The 15810-nt window shown below is 38.6% G+C and overlaps 1 protein-coding gene across 1 annotated transcript in view; it reads left to right on the top strand.

Moving 5' to 3' along the window:
- LOC125458975 (uncharacterized) overlaps positions 1 to 15810 on the top strand; it is a 53131-nt gene that overhangs the window by 2315 nt on the left and 35006 nt on the right. Inside the window, exons 2-6 of the mRNA XM_059651256.1 lie at positions 5176 to 5307; positions 6457 to 6589; positions 7324 to 8269; positions 10146 to 10282; positions 15289 to 15428. Of these exons, the coding sequence (XP_059507239.1) occupies positions 5176 to 5307; positions 6457 to 6589; positions 7324 to 8269; positions 10146 to 10282; positions 15289 to 15428 (1488 nt within the window). The remainder of the gene's footprint in view (positions 1 to 5175; positions 5308 to 6456; positions 6590 to 7323; positions 8270 to 10145; positions 10283 to 15288; positions 15429 to 15810) is intronic.

The raw sequence follows: 15810 nt of genomic DNA, 5'->3' as shown, positions 1-15810 counted from the left end.
TGAGGTCCTGCCTATTGAATATTGTTGTACAAAACACGCACTGTCAAAGGGGTCAAAAATCCAAACAAAAGCCCTCTTTCCACTGCCTCCACAGACCACCCACTGACTTTCACAGCCCCCTTGTTACATATTCATTCTCACTTTTATTGGTAAGCTTTAGGCAAAAGGAATATGTAAGGTTTGCTGACATTTTGGTCTGTCGCTTTTTCTCGGCATCTGTCAGTACTTGAGTTGCTGAACTTCTGTGACTTCTGCAAAAGTTTGTTCTGTTTCTTCAGGGTTGAGCTGCATGCTGCAGAATGTGCAACTTGGAAGGTTAATGTTCTTTTCAGACAAGGTCGCTGATAATCGCTTATATACCATGTGATCAAATCTGGTTTTCTAACTTGTTCTGTGTCACTTGGTTAAACTAATTCCACATTGACATGGTCCTCCAGATGGGTATTTCAAGAGACTACATGATGTATCAATGTTTTTATGGTAGACTTGTTGGCCACTCTCAATTCTTTATTGAGGGAGGAGACCCTCTACCTCAGCTTTGGCCAATGTTATTGCTTTGTGTGATCTCCATTACATGGAAAATGTTACAGAGCTCTTCTTAATCTTGTAGTGATTTGATAGTATCTCTGCCTCTGCACCAGGAGCCCAGGTTCAGGTCCCACCTGTTCCAGTAGTGTGTTGTGACATCACTGAACAGGTAGATTAGAAAATGTCTACAAAACTCTACCTGCTTTACTTTAAAGAGTCCAGTCGACAATTGTGCCATAATTTTGCTCTGTTTTGTATTCGATGCAGTACTTTGGACAGTCTGGGCCATAGCACCATCATTCTGGCACTCTGGAATGCAGTGTTCCAGTAGTACTTTCAAGTCAGTGTTTTCATAGTCTGTGAACTCCTGCAGCTAGTTTTCTTTCGAATTAAGTTTTTATCATGTTTCCAGGAATCATCTTTGTTGACTTTGAGCCAGATCACACTGTCAGGCCACAGACCAATGGATCAATTTAGTCAGTCATACAAGACAAAACAGACCCTTTGGTTTAACTATAGTCCCACCTGCCTGCACTTGGCCATATCCCTCCAAACATTTCTCATTATGAAATTATCCAAATTTCTTTCAGATGTTGCAACTGCACCCGCATCTACCACTTTATCTGGAAGTTCGTTCCACATGTGACCCGCTCTTTTCTTAAAAAAAAATGTTGTCGTTGTGTTTTTTTTTGGTTTAAATCTTTCTCCTCTCACCTTAAAAATATGCCCCCTACTCATGATATCATCACCCTAAGGAAAAGACACCTGCCGTTCACCTTTGAGTACCCCCTATGATTTTATAAACCCCTATAATGTCACTCCTCAACCTCCTACACGCCAATGAAAAAAGTTGCAGCCTGCCCGGCCTTTCCTCAAATCCTCCATTCCCAGCAGCATCCTGGTAAATCTCTGAGCCCTCTTCAGCTTAATAATATCCTTCCTATAAGAAGGTGCCTAGAAGTGGAGACAGTACTCCAGAAGAGGCCTCACCAACAACCTGTACAGTCGCAACATAATATCCTAACTCCCATTCTCAAAAGTTGCTAAATGCGTTCTTAACCACAACCTATATGTGATGCAAACTTCAAATCCTAGGATTCCGTTCTATTACGCTACTCAGGGCTCTACCATTGTGTAAGTCCTGCCCTTGATCATCTTACCAAAATGCAATACCTCACATTTATCCAAATTAAACTCTGTCTGCCACTCTTCAGCCCATTGAGCCAATTGATCAAGATCTCTTTGTAATCTTAGGTAACCTACTTCACTGCCTGTAGTACCACCAATCTCGGTGCCTTCTGCAAACTTACTAACCATGACTTCTATATTCTCATCTGTCGTTTATATAAATGACAAACTAAAGTGGACCCAGCACCAGTCCTTGTGGAACACTGCTGATCACATGCTTCCAGTCCAGAAAATGACTCCATCATTCTGTCTGCTGTCGATAAGTTAATTTTGGATCTGCTTTGAATCCCATCTAGTCTAATTTCATTAATTAGTCTACCATGCAGAACCTTGTCAAATGCTTTACTAACTTCCAAGTAAACAACGTCTACTGCTCTGTTTTCATCAGTGTTCTTCGTTATGTCTTTAAAAAACTCAGTCAAGTTTGAGAGACATGATTTCCCTCGCATAAAAGCATGCTATCTCTAATATTCCTTGCTTCTCCAAATGCGTGTAAACCTTCATCTTTCAGAATCACTTCCCGCAACTTGCCCACCTCAGAAGTCAGACTCTCAGGTCTGCAGTTCCCAGGCTTCTCCTTGCATCTCTTCTTAAACATTAGCCACTCTCTAATCATGCGGCATCTTGCCCATAGTCATAGGTGATACAATTATTTCTGCAAGGGGCCCACAATTACGTCCCTAATTTACCTCAATATCCTGGCATACACTAAATTACGTCCTGGAGGTTTATTCCCCCTTTGTTTTCCATGACCTCTAGCGCTTCCCCTTCTATAATAGGAACTGTTTTCAAAAGATCTGTTTGTTTTTCCCCCAAGTTCTCTACCCACCATTTCTGTCTCCACAGTAAAAACTGATGCAAAACATTCATTTAATATCTCTCCTGAGGTTCAACACAAAGCCCCTTTGATCATTAAGGGGCCCTACCTTTGCGTTGCTCTCTTGCTTTTAATGTACTTGTAGAATCTCTCTGGATTATCCTTAACCTTATTTGCCAAAGCTTATTTCATTTCCTTTCTTTGCCTTAGTGATCTCTCTCTTTAAAATGCCCCTACACTCTCTTTGTTCCAAAGAATCATTTGAACCCAGTTGTCCATATCTAATTTGATTTTTTTTTATTCTTGACTTGAACCTCAATATCTTTATTCATTCATTGTTCTCTAATTGTACCAGCCTCACCTTTCTCTCTCTTCAACAGGAACATAATGATTCTGAACGCTTGTTTTCACACCTTTGAAAGCGTCTCATTTATCAGGCCATGTTTTTACCTGTGAATAGTCTACTGCAATCAATTTTTTAAAATTCTTGTGCTATACCTTGGAATTTGCCTTACTCCAATTAAAAATTAAAATTTTTAATGGAAAGTTTATTCTTTTCCATAACTATTTTAAAACAATTATGATTACTAAACCCAGAGTGATTTCCAACATCACTTCAGTCTCTTGCCCTGCCTTATTACTCAAGAGCTCAAGCTTTGCTCCTTCTCTAGCAGGAACATTTACATATTGATAAAGAAACTTCTCTTGAATACATTTAACAAATTCTTCACTATCCAAATCTTTAACTTTATGGTAGTCCCAGTCAATGTTTGGAAAATTAAAATCACTTACGATTACGACGTGATGATTCTTACGTATATCTGAGATCCCTCTACCAGTTTTTTCCTCAGTGTCCCTCAAGGTGGCCATTCCTTTTTTATTTCTAATTTCAACCCATATGTTTTTCCTGAATGATTTCTTTGGAGATATCTTCTTTGGTTACAGATTCCTTAAGATTGAAAGAAAGCAATTTTGTCTTCTACAATTCCTTTCAATTCAATGCTGCTTTAGGTGCACCCGAGAGACTTTTGCTGATGTATTACAGCTTGAGACCATCTCCTGTGAAAGGTCTTGCAGATCTCTTGCACTATGGAAACGCTATCAACTACCTTGGGTAATGCTTGCATTGTATATCTTGGCAAAAAGAAGGGAGGTAAGAAAGTTTCTCCAAAACATCCATATTAGATGAACAGTGAAGTACCTCCTCTCCATTGCTGCCAGTATTTGTTACTCGTGATCAAATGAATGAGTGCCCAAGTTCCCTCTACCCATGTTGATCCGAAAATGGTGAGCAAGCTCGACATTTTTGCAGTGTTTCCTAAGTCCATTATGTAGAATGATACATATGAACTAAGAAGCCTTCACCTCTGGTCAAGTGGATGTCTTTTGTACAGATTTTTGACAGTAATTTCTAATCAGTATGCCATACAGCTAACTTGATGACTTGCAAACTAACAGCAGAACACAGTCTGAAGTCTTTGTTTATTTTTTAAACACTATTTCAAATTTGAAATAATCAGCTAGGATCAAATTAATCAAAAAACTTTGCAATGAAACAATTAGGCATAAACATTTTGAACAATAGACCAAATTAAAGCCCGTGGCCATTTTCATTTCTCATTGTTTCTCCATTCCCAAACCTCACCCACCACCACGTGAAATTAAAATGTGATTGACTGCCTCTGTGGCTGCTGCTGCTTTTCTCAGTACATGGGACCCACTGAGCCAGCTCTTGGTCTCCTTTCTGGGTTTCTTGCCACCTGTATTGCCTGCTGTGTTTCATCATATTTGGCTGATATCCAATGTTGAATAAATAAAATTATTCTCCATTTAAATATTGTGAAGACTTTGAATTCCAGAAACTCAATTCTCTAGATACAAACTCCATATTCTGTCCTTGACCAATGTTTGAGGCTGATTCAAAACATTGAATTTCAACAATCCACTTAACACTAAGCTGACCTTGCGAGGACATTTCCCTGATTATGACTACCTATTTAAGCCACCATAATTTCTCTTGTGTTTACCCTTCCATTGCTCATCTGCTACTGAAACCATCATTTAATTCCCTCGTTCACTGTAAAATTGACTAACAAAATGCAGTCCTGACTAACTTCCAATTCCCCTTTAACTTGAGTTTCCACCAAAGCATCATTCAGCCATCATCCTTGTGCTTGCTCACCTACATTGCCTCTGTCAACACCTCGACTTTAAAAAGTCTGTGCTTTTGCTCAAAGTTTAATGCCCTGATCTTTCCCTAACATTGTTGGGCTGCAAGAGGATACAACAGTGAGGGTGCTTTTTGGCTTCCACCAGTTGTGGCTACTTTCACATTCCTGATTTTGATCCCTCTAACTTGATTTTGTTTTCAACTGCCTAAACCTATAGCTCTGAAATTCCTATCCTTGACCTTTCTGCCTCTTTAAGATACTGTTTAAATCCTACCTCTGACCAAGCTTTTAGCCACCTGCCCTAACATTGCTTTGTGAAGTTCAGTGCCTAATTTGGTCATCATTCCTGCAAAACACTTGGGATGTTTTGTGATATTAAAGATCCTATATGCTGGCAGGTTTTTAGATTTTTGAATCTAAGTGAATAATTTTAAAAGTATGCATAATGTCATGTATTTTCTATTTTGTTAGCAAAATGTGCATATGGAACAGAAGACTGCTACTACAATAGAAAAAATGAAACGGTGTCTGTTCTACCAGCTGATGATATTTGAAAATTACCACAAGGCCATTAGCAAAGAGCTGGGGCCACTCGTTGAATGGGTATGTTAGTGTAAATTTTAATCTTGAATACATTCCCAAAGAATGGAACGTTTTAATTCTTTATAGCAGTAAATATTGATTTTTAATGTGAATATCCTTTATTTTCAAAATACCGCAATGCAATAATTGCTTTATGTTCAAGTACATGTACGATTGAGTTTTTTGTTTTGTTTTCAGGTTCATGTTCCTGATTAAAAGGATCCACATCTTCCCCTTCTAAAAACAGGCACAATCATCAGTAAAATTAATTCACTTTTATTCATAGTGGTAAATCTCAACAACAGTAGCACAAACAAACATTTTCACTTTATTTGCATGGCTTATATTATTTGATAAATATAGAAAAATGTAAACTTGCAGGCATAGCCTGGTTTGGAAGCTCATTTTATTAGGCCTGCAGTTTTTACTTATGTGCTACACAAAACTCTCCTAATTCCCTGTTTCTTTGATTCTTGAGAATTGCAAAATATGTTTTTACTTCACAGGGAACATTTCCTAAGAACTACTGTAGCTTACCTAATGAAGGATATGCTTTGCTATAGAGAGAGTGTAATGGCAGTGCACTCAGAATAAATTCTAGAATGGTGGCACTGAGCTGTAAGGAGAGATTGAGGTGATTTGGCCTCAATTTTTTGAATTTTGAAGTTATTTAGATTCAGAGAACACAAGCTCAGAATAAGAGAGAGCCATTTGAGATAGTGAGCAATTTGTTCATTCTGAGGGCACTGAATCTTTGGAATTATCTTCTCCAGAATACTGAGGAAGGTCAGTTATAAAATGTGTTCTGACAGAGATCAAAAGATTGAGAGTTATGAAATAGTGTAGGAAAATGTTGAGTTAAACGATCAATCATATCTCTAGAATGGTGGAGTAGGCTTGAGGTTGAATGGTCTACTATTGCTCCAGTGTTCTAGCTACATTCTTGCAATCTTGGCATTTTGTGCTTCCCTGTTTCCTTTACCACCTTGGTTATGCCTTCGGCTGTCCAGACCCTAAGTTCTGAAATTCTTAAACCTGCTTGAGTCGCTATCTATATCATGCTTATGACTTCTAATGGTTACCCAGAAGCACCTCAGGATGCTTGATATAAAGGAAAGTGCTATAATCAAGCTGTTGATGAAAATTGACTTTGTGATAATGTTTTTACAGATCAGATTGAATATTCAGAACATTACTTTTACAGAAGATTTCTGCAAAATTTATGAAGTTGTCTTTGGTCAACTAAGTCAACTATGCAATTTAAGTAAAGAATTATACAAAAGTTTTCAAGAAACTAAAACAGGTAATTCCTCATCTGGAACAAAAAATCTGTAAAATCTCATTGGTGCATTAAAAGAAACTTGTTCTGAACAATTTTTAGGAGGTACACACAAGAAAATTGAATGTAAAATCTGGAGACTACTTGCAAATTGTATTTCTAACTGAGCAAAGATACAATCTGTATATGGCAAAAAATGTTCATTGGTTTGTTAACATTAGCTTTGGCAATCTTTTGTTAACTACTTGAACTTTTTTTTGCTTTCACCTTTTTTAGTGCTTTCGGTTTTACTTGTTGATGGCACAGCAAATCAGTTATTATTTGGCTTGCTCTTAATTTACTTAATGTGCTGTTCGTCTGAAGTCTTTCAGAGATATGACACTACAGACACATTCTCAAATTAAGGCATTCATTTACATGGTGCACTAAAGTTGGAAATTCAGCTTCAGATTACATTCTAGTCTAGTTATTCTTCATACTTGAATACTGACTTTGGCTGAAAACTGTAGATTGTCACTTCACATGCTGTGTAGGGTAATTATAAGAGTTTGAGATCAATTGTACGAAATTACTGTCTAAACAGATTTTTTTTAAGCACTCACGAAATTAAAGGAAAGTACTTTTTGGTATTCACATTGTCAAAGTATATTGCTATGGCATAAATGTTTAAAGATCATGCCTAAATTTAATAAAGATTAGATGTTTTTGTCGAAGTTATTTTTTCTGTTCCTCATTAAGGCCTTTGTCTGCTATCACAGGCATCTTGTTTCAAGTAGGAATTGTGGCAGCTGGACAACAGACTGCAACAAAGAAACCTTTTTCTTTCAGAGTTCCTGCATTCAGTTCTACAAGTTATATTAATGGTTTAGCTCCAGAAGATTTTCCAACAGATGTTAAACAAAATCTATGTGTACGTTTTCATGAAGGACCTGGCATCTGTAGTCCAAAGCTTGTTATTTCCAAAACAAATACTTCCCAAGTAGTTGATGCGTCTTGTGAGGAAATAATATCAGAATCTAAGTTGCAAAAGGAAGACCAATCAGTGAGGCATTCCAGTGGTTGTTCCCCTTTTCTCAACAGACAGTTTTCAAAAGTGGACCAGCCTCCAGAAGAAATTGGAACATCAAATCTATGCAATGAGCTTGTTGTAGAAACAGTAGAGGAGACATTATCTACTGAAAACTCAAGTTGCATAAACTTGCACTTGAAGCAAGAAGATCCATGTATCATTTCTAACAAAAACAAGTCTACAACTGAAAATCAAACTTATGTCGTTCGATCAGAATGGGAAGTTTGGGACACTTTAGAATTCCCTTTGTCAGTTAGGCCTGAAAAAGAACAGATGTGTAATGGACAAGTACCAGCCTCCACTCTTAATAAAATTTCACCTCCAGAACCCTTGAACCTGAATGATACTTGCAGCGACCCAAATCCAACTGAACGAGAGGCAACCTCAAAAAGTTATGCGGTTTCTTCAGAACAATACATGAGTTCAAATTGTATCTTGGAACCATTAAGTAGGAGTTATTTTTCAAATTCACCTGTTGGAAGGAATATAAAACCAACTGAAACCAGTGATATACCAGAATTCGAGTTTTGCCGGTGGCAGGAGATAGAAATAAGGGTCAGTTATGCAATTGATCCACACTATTTCTACATACAGCACCTTGGTCAGGAGCTACCAGAACTGATGAGACAATTGAAGTAAGTACATGAAAGATTTTCCTACATTGTCATTAAAGAATCATAACTTTGTAGTGGGGAGCAAAGTTCCAAAAGAACACGTTGCCAAGATTCAGACAGCTCAATGGGGCAACAGTGACTCTTAGTTGGTAACACTTGGTCCTTCTGTAGTATTGCACAATATGGAGTCAACACAGTGCAGTTTTTGAAGACGGCAAGAGGCAGAAAGTTAATTGCATTAGGGGACAAGGCATAATTCAGTCCCCGTTTAAAAATTATACTTCTATCTTTTGATGTTATCACTATATAAATGCGAACATCAGAATTTATAATGAAAGCAATCGATCACTTAGGACCTGACATACCTTTTTGTTACAGTAGAGCCAGTCACAGTACCAGAAACCTGGCAATCAGTGCAATACTTCCCCTGAGAGACCATTCTTCACCTCCCAACATCCCCTGCCCCAGTTGTTTCCAAGATGGCATGCCTGTTTGAAATGTTACCTTGAATCACATCTAATGTTGGATACTGTCTCAATTTTTGCAAGTCTAGACTACTGTGTATAGTCAGTACCTTGCACCCTTCTTGATACAACCTACCAGCTTTTAGGATGTATGGCCTTTATGCCTGGTATCACACAGGCACTGAAATTCACATATCACATTATTTAAATGTGAGAGAAGCACCATGTGTTTATGGCCTGATGGCAGGTGAACACCACTCATGTTGCTGCTGTATAATAACAGCATGAAATGGCTAGCTTCATCTGTTGCTCCAAACTTGTATGTCGTCATTTCACATACCTCGCCCATACATTGACATACTGCTCAAAGAAATCATAGACATGGATGCTGCAGCATGAAAACATGATGACCTAGATTTGCCAACTTTGTGTAAATCAGTACTTGCTAAAATATGAAGTCAGCAGCTCACTTAGATGAGTTCAGTTTCCAACAATACCATGTATGCTGAAATAGGTGGTGTTTCCCTGGGATCCCCATTAGGCCCAATGATCTTAAATCCTTTGTTGGGTTCCATGGGAGATGTGACTTAAGATTCTACCTCTTGCATGTTTCTGATAAGTTTAATCTGTAATTGCATGTAAGAATTTACTTGACTTAATGTGTTCCATCCTGCAGTTAAATTTTCATTTGAAATGAGTTCTTTTTCTACCACCAAAACAGTGGCAGCAGTGTGCACCATGACAACTCGCCAAAATCTCATAGCACCTTGCAAATCTGTGATCTGTGCCACATAGAAATATATGGATAGCTGACACACGAGGACATCACAGCTGTAAGTTCCCACCAAGCCATACGCCATCCTGACTTGGAACCATATTGCAGGTCCCGTCACTGTTATTGAATCAAAATCCTGAACTCCTCCCTAACAGCACAGAATATATCGATAACACGTGGACTGCAGTGGTTCAAGAAGGCTGCTCATCACCACCATCTCAAGCACTTAGGGATGGGCAATACATACTGGCCTAGCCAATGATGCCCATCTCTTGTAAATTAATTTTAAAGAAAATTATTGGTTCCCAACCCTTGGTTTGGATTTTAGGCCATGGATATGACCAGAATCCCTGAAGTTTTTAGTGGCCTTATTATACTGGATGAAATATAGATGTAGAATTTGTTTCTCCAGCATGTACTAAGCAACCTGCCTCAATGCACAAAAAGCAATTTGACATTTTACTTTCCAACAATGGGATTGACAGGTGCTAAAGTATACTTTGATTCTGTCAATTGCAAAATTCCAAAATCTGAAGAATTGATCTAGACCCTGGGATCAGAAATATTCTTTTCTGTGGACTTGCCATGCTATCCATTTTCTCCTCACCAGCTGAGCCAATTACCAAAATTAACATTTGGGTTGTATTTTTAATTGCAGCATTGAGTGCTCTAGGAACTCTGCAACGTTGAGTTCCATCCCTGTGATCAGCTCCTACGTGTGTGCTTGGCTCCCTGAAAGCAAGCAATGGTATCGGTCTCGTGTAATCAGAATTGTGGGAGATACAACAACACGTGGTATGCACACAGGCTATCTGCCAATTTAGTTCAAACATTATTATAAATAAGGATGTAGTAAGTTGAATGAGATTTGAGGAAAACGTACAAATCTTGTGCTTTTCATGTAATTTTTTTTGATAACCTGCGAATCATCCTTTTTTTATTGGAGTAAAAGGACAGCATAAGTGGTCTATCTTCAGAAACAAAAAGAGAAATTGTTGGTAAAATTCAGCAGATCTGGCAGCATCTGTGGAGAGAAAGCGGAGGTCTCAGATCCAGTGACTCTTCAGCCTGTCTTCATGGAAACGTCGAGTTGGTGACCTGTCAGTGGAGCTGTTAAACTGACATTCACCAAAGCTAGTCCTTGATTGACATTAGTGTATATCCACTTTTCAGAGGTCCTAACCCATGCAATTTATAGTATGAAACTAGATCCCAGCTGAAATTGGCCAAATGATCTCACAACTAAATGTATGACCTTGTGTCCTGTTTTCTGCTGCTGTTATAATTTTTAGCTTATTCTACATGAGTGTATCAATAACCATGGATTATTATTGTTGTAATCTGAGGTTGTTCACATTTCTTGTTTTAAGAGTCTGAAAATCTCTTTGCTAAATGCCTGAACATGCAAGGTTCATGGTTGAAAACAAAATAATTTTACTGCACGTAAATCAAATAACATGAATTGTAGTAGCTTTACTCTATATCTTAAATAGTTATGCTAAAAGTATTAAAAGTGCAGAGACGATGGTTGATTTGTGTTCCAAATTACTCAGCTTTTCGTTCTACACCAGCATAAAAACCAAGTCGGATACTTACCAGAAGTTAAAAGGTTATCCATTTGCTCCAAATGCTGTTTCAAATATTCATCTGAGGGTTCTGATTCTTGGCTTTTGCTCTTGCTTCCGTCAAGGCTATCCCTTTAGGTCGTCTTCGGGCTTACTTATAAATTTATAGATTATCAGTTTAGTACAGCATCATTATTGTCTTAAGTACAGACACTTGGGTCAAAACATTCCTAGTTCTAATATGTTCTAGCTCTGCAATCTTGCACCTAAAACTGTCTCAGCGTGGCCAAGCCAGCAGTCAAGCTCACTGTTCTAAATGATTTTAGCCAGCAACCAGAATTTCAACTGAATTCTGATTGAAAGAAATGTTTCCTGCAACTATGGCTTGAACAGCTGTACACCCCAGGGACCTACTCGTGTCTCTACTTATGGTTAACCCTTCTTTTATCCTATTACCTTCCAGGATGGTTCATTAGATCAGTTATTGAAAACCAGCTGTTATTCACAGTAAATCACCTTTCCGAGAAATTTAGGGCTGAACTTTTCTATTTTTATTTAGCTGTCAGTTTCTTGCTGCAAGGTTTCACAAGTTCTCTTGTTGTATCAAACTTGTCTAACTTCTGACCAAGCCATTACCTACCCACTGCTCTGGTACCCCCTCACCCAATTCAAGACCAGTCTTAACCATGCTCTGTCCTGAGAATAAGTCGTCAGTCCCAGAATATCCTGGATTTGACTAGTATTCCTGGTGTCTGCACAATCTTTAAAAGACCATTGTTCACCTGGACAAGCACTGTTAGTTTGGAGCAGTCGTACATGGTTCCACACTTTCTCCCAGATGTGGCAGAGGAGGGAAATTTGCACCTTGTTTTACAGGCAAAGACATAGAGGTCCTGTTGGACAGTGGTGCAAACGCAAGGTTCCTTCCCCCCCCCTGCCCGCCAGGACCAACAGAGGAGGTCATGACATTGGTTTGGTTAGCCTGGTCTAAGGTTGCTTTTGGGTCAGTCCAAATCATCTGGTAGAATGCACAGCAATAATAAGCAAAGGTCAATGACTACCCAAGATTGCCACCATCTCTCCAATAACTCACTCTACTGACCCCTGCTACTGTACCCACCTCCCACCAAGGCTCATGCTCTGCCACTGTCATTATTGCCTGCAATATCTTTGCTCCCGTGCAGTCACTCACCCCAATCCCAACAGTGTGCTTTTGTGCTGTTTCTCTCTCACTCGGGCAACCCTGCCATCCCCCACCTGCTTTAGGACTAATAGCTGTGGAATCCACATTCATCTCTCTTAATATTCATCATTCACTTATTCCAGGAGGAAAACGTCCAACGGTAAGGAATAAAGAGTCAAAATGGGTACTGGGCTGCCTGGTGTTTGGCTCCTCGTTCCTTTATGAGCAGCTGATCCTAACTCTGACTGCCTTGAGCATCAGCCTGATCATATCCAAATCATTGGACTGACATCGAGGCTTCCCTTTTACTTAATGTGTTGGGGCCCCCTTACTGAAGACTATCTCCTTTTGATTTGACTGAGGACTACAAATAACTATGATAAGCTTCCAAGCTTTGTGTCTCTGCTAAACAGCAGAGCAACACATGGTGCTATGACTTGGTATCTCCGGCTGAGTGACAAGGTGCAAAAAAAATGCAGGCCAAGTCAAGAATACTGTGAGCATCCTGTAGGTTCAAAGTGAGTAAGGTCTGAGAGCATGCAAGAAGCCTAGTGATGCAGTCTGGTCCACTGTATAAGCTGGTTGGTTGTTCTTGAGTGTAAAGGGTCTTTGCAGCATTACAATGGTAATTGTTGTTGTATTCCCAGTAGCAGCGTTGAATTGCAGAAACTTATTGAAAGTGCACTTTCAGTCTGTCGTAAGGGTTCTTAAAAGCTGGCAAATTAGAATACCATTCTCTGTGGAAATGGCATGCATGTGGCTGGTTTGGCCATGGTGAATGGCAAAATATCAAGTTAATATTGTACAACTTGACACATAGGTAGAGAAGCCAGGAAACTGGTCAAATGATCACTTATTTTCATAGGTATGCAAGGACAGCAAGCTTTATGACAAATGAAGTGGAGAATTGGCACTGCTGCATTATACATACTTCCTAGCCTATACAAAATAATGTGAAATTAATATTGCAAGTCTCACTTTTTTGCTGTTTTCCCACAGTTTTCATGGGCATTCCTGTATTTCATCTAAAACCAAGCCTACCTTGGCGATAGGTGCTGTACTATCTTTGTGCATGTGGGTCCTATTTGCTTTTATTATTAAAATTTGTCCCCTAACTGTAACTGATTCAAGCTCTTCAAAGCTGTATACCAGTAAGGTGAGATTTGCCCTTACTCAGGTTGATTACCAACAGTATTCACCCTCGGCTAGTAATTCATCATACCGTAGTGAGAATTTTACTTCTGTCCAGAACATATTTAAAGGATGTAGTGAAATACCCCCTAGGAGTTAAACATTGCTGGATTTCTTGCACAATTCTGCTGCGTTTTACACTATAACCCACATTGTTCAGCTCCCTGTACATTTCCACCCATAGTTCTTAAAGGAACATCATTCTAACACAATGTAGAACATAGAACATAGAACATAGAACATTACAGCACAGTACAGGCCCTTCGGCCCTCGACATTGTGCCGACCTGTCATACCGATCTCAAGCCCATCTAACCTACACTATTCCATGTACGTCCTTATGCTTATCCAATGACAACTTAAATGTACCTAAAGTTGGCGAATCTACTACCGTTGCAGGCAAAACATTCCATTCCCTTACTAGTCTCTGAGTAAAGAAACTACCTCTGACATCTGTCCTATATCTTTCACCCCCAATTTAAAGCTACACCCCCTCGTGCTCGCGGTCACCATCCTAGGAAAGGCTCTCCCTAGATTTTTTTTCCCCAAAAAGTCCATCGGTCGTCATATTATAGTGAAATTCTAGTATGGCAAGTTTGACTGGTATAGAATGATTTGTGGAAGATTTGCTCTTAATTTTTAAATTTTTATTCTTGAGAAGTGAACATTTATTGGTAAATAAACATTTCCATCTTTAATTGCATAGAATGCAAATTACTTAAGTTCATTCGTGATTTATGGACAGTTTGTCCAACTGGATGATCAAAGTATTGTCCTTTAACACGTAAACGATATGCATATTGGATGCTGCCCCTCCCCTACTGCTGTTGTGTTTATGTTTGAGTTTTGGCATGATGCCAGAAAAGGAATGCCAGTATATTTTATTGATTATCTTTTAAAATACAAAAGAAAGCATAACTTTAATCCTACTGAAACACTAATATTACTTACCTACTATTCATCAACTGTTCCAATATGGTAGCATTCTAAAACACATCCTTGGCAAAGACAAATTCAGCAAAACCGATTCACTCGCATACTTTCATCAGCCCAGGAGAAAAGAAAAACAAAGAATGAACCTAGCAGCAGAGTCGGAACTCGAGCTTTTTTGCAGCAGCAGAGACAACTGTGTCTAGCAGCTTCAACTTCAAAAACACCGTCTTAAGCACATGAAAGCTCAAACTATAAAACTCTGGGTAAATATGAGCTTGACTCAACCGACTCGCTTCTTTTGTCTTTTTTTTAAACAAACATAAAGCTATTTACTCTGCTTTCCGTGGAGCAGACACCTCAGTGTGAGATTTACAACACCTCACTTTGAGAACCAGGACAGAACAAATCCCTCTTTAAGGCATAGATCGTTGCACTGAACTACTGTTTTTATTTTGACACATTGACTGCAAAGGCTTTGTCAAGTCAGGCGGCGGGTTTAGAATTCCTAGTATTTAACCTATTGTTGTAACCATAGCCTTGCTTGAAATATCAAATTTTGTGTTGTGGGAAATTTTATACTTTTCTTTCTGAATAAGACCAGTGTGTTGTTACGTGATAAGTCAATAGTAGGTAATTGTGTTAGTTAGGTGTTGGGAATTTGGACTATTGAGTCAGTTTATTGTCATACCGTTTGTGTTAAAGGAGTTCTAGTACAAAATATTTCATATTGTGTTCATTCATTTGGATAAAATTTACACAAATCATGAATGAGCTTAGTCACTTACATTCTATGATACACTAACTTTAAAGACCAACACGTTCACAGCAAGTTATTGAAAAGCTCTTTTCCTTCTGAACTGTCTGTTTGTATTAATTGTTAGAGATTTACATTGAAGGGACAAATTGTTAACTTTGACATTTATTTTGCAGGTGATTACCAACACCACCTACTGGAAGTGTTATGTGTAGATTATGGATTTTCTGCTTGCCTTTCATTAAGTTATTTAAAATGTCTTCCTCCAACATATCGTGTCCTTCCCCAGCAAGCATTGTGTGTCTCCTTAGCAAACGTAAGTACATAAGGATGTGAGGTTTACTAAAATTCTGAACATGAAGAGTTTTTATTATACTGAATCAAACCAAGGCCAGTTATGCTGTTTAAGTCCTTTCTGACTTCAACGTACACCAGTTGAACTAAAACTTAAATAGTGAATTTAGCATGATTGTCGCAGGTGTGCTGCACCAATGCTAATTGCTTCAGGCATGATAGAATATAAGTTGATTGATATTGACTGTTTTCCCCTTCATTCAACCAAATTCTCCTTACTCATTATTTTTGAGATTGTCATTGTCATTCTCATAAACAAAAAACAACATGGCATAAGTAATCCACTCAGATGGTAGGAACTGCTGATACTGGAGAATGCGATCCCCTATTCCAATTCCTCCGCC

Source organism: Stegostoma tigrinum, chromosome 15, assembly GCF_030684315.1.
Source record: "Stegostoma tigrinum isolate sSteTig4 chromosome 15, sSteTig4.hap1, whole genome shotgun sequence".
NCBI classification, from domain to species: domain Eukaryota; kingdom Metazoa; phylum Chordata; class Chondrichthyes; order Orectolobiformes; family Stegostomatidae; genus Stegostoma; species Stegostoma tigrinum.
This window is presented reverse-complemented; position numbering and strand designations above follow the sequence as displayed.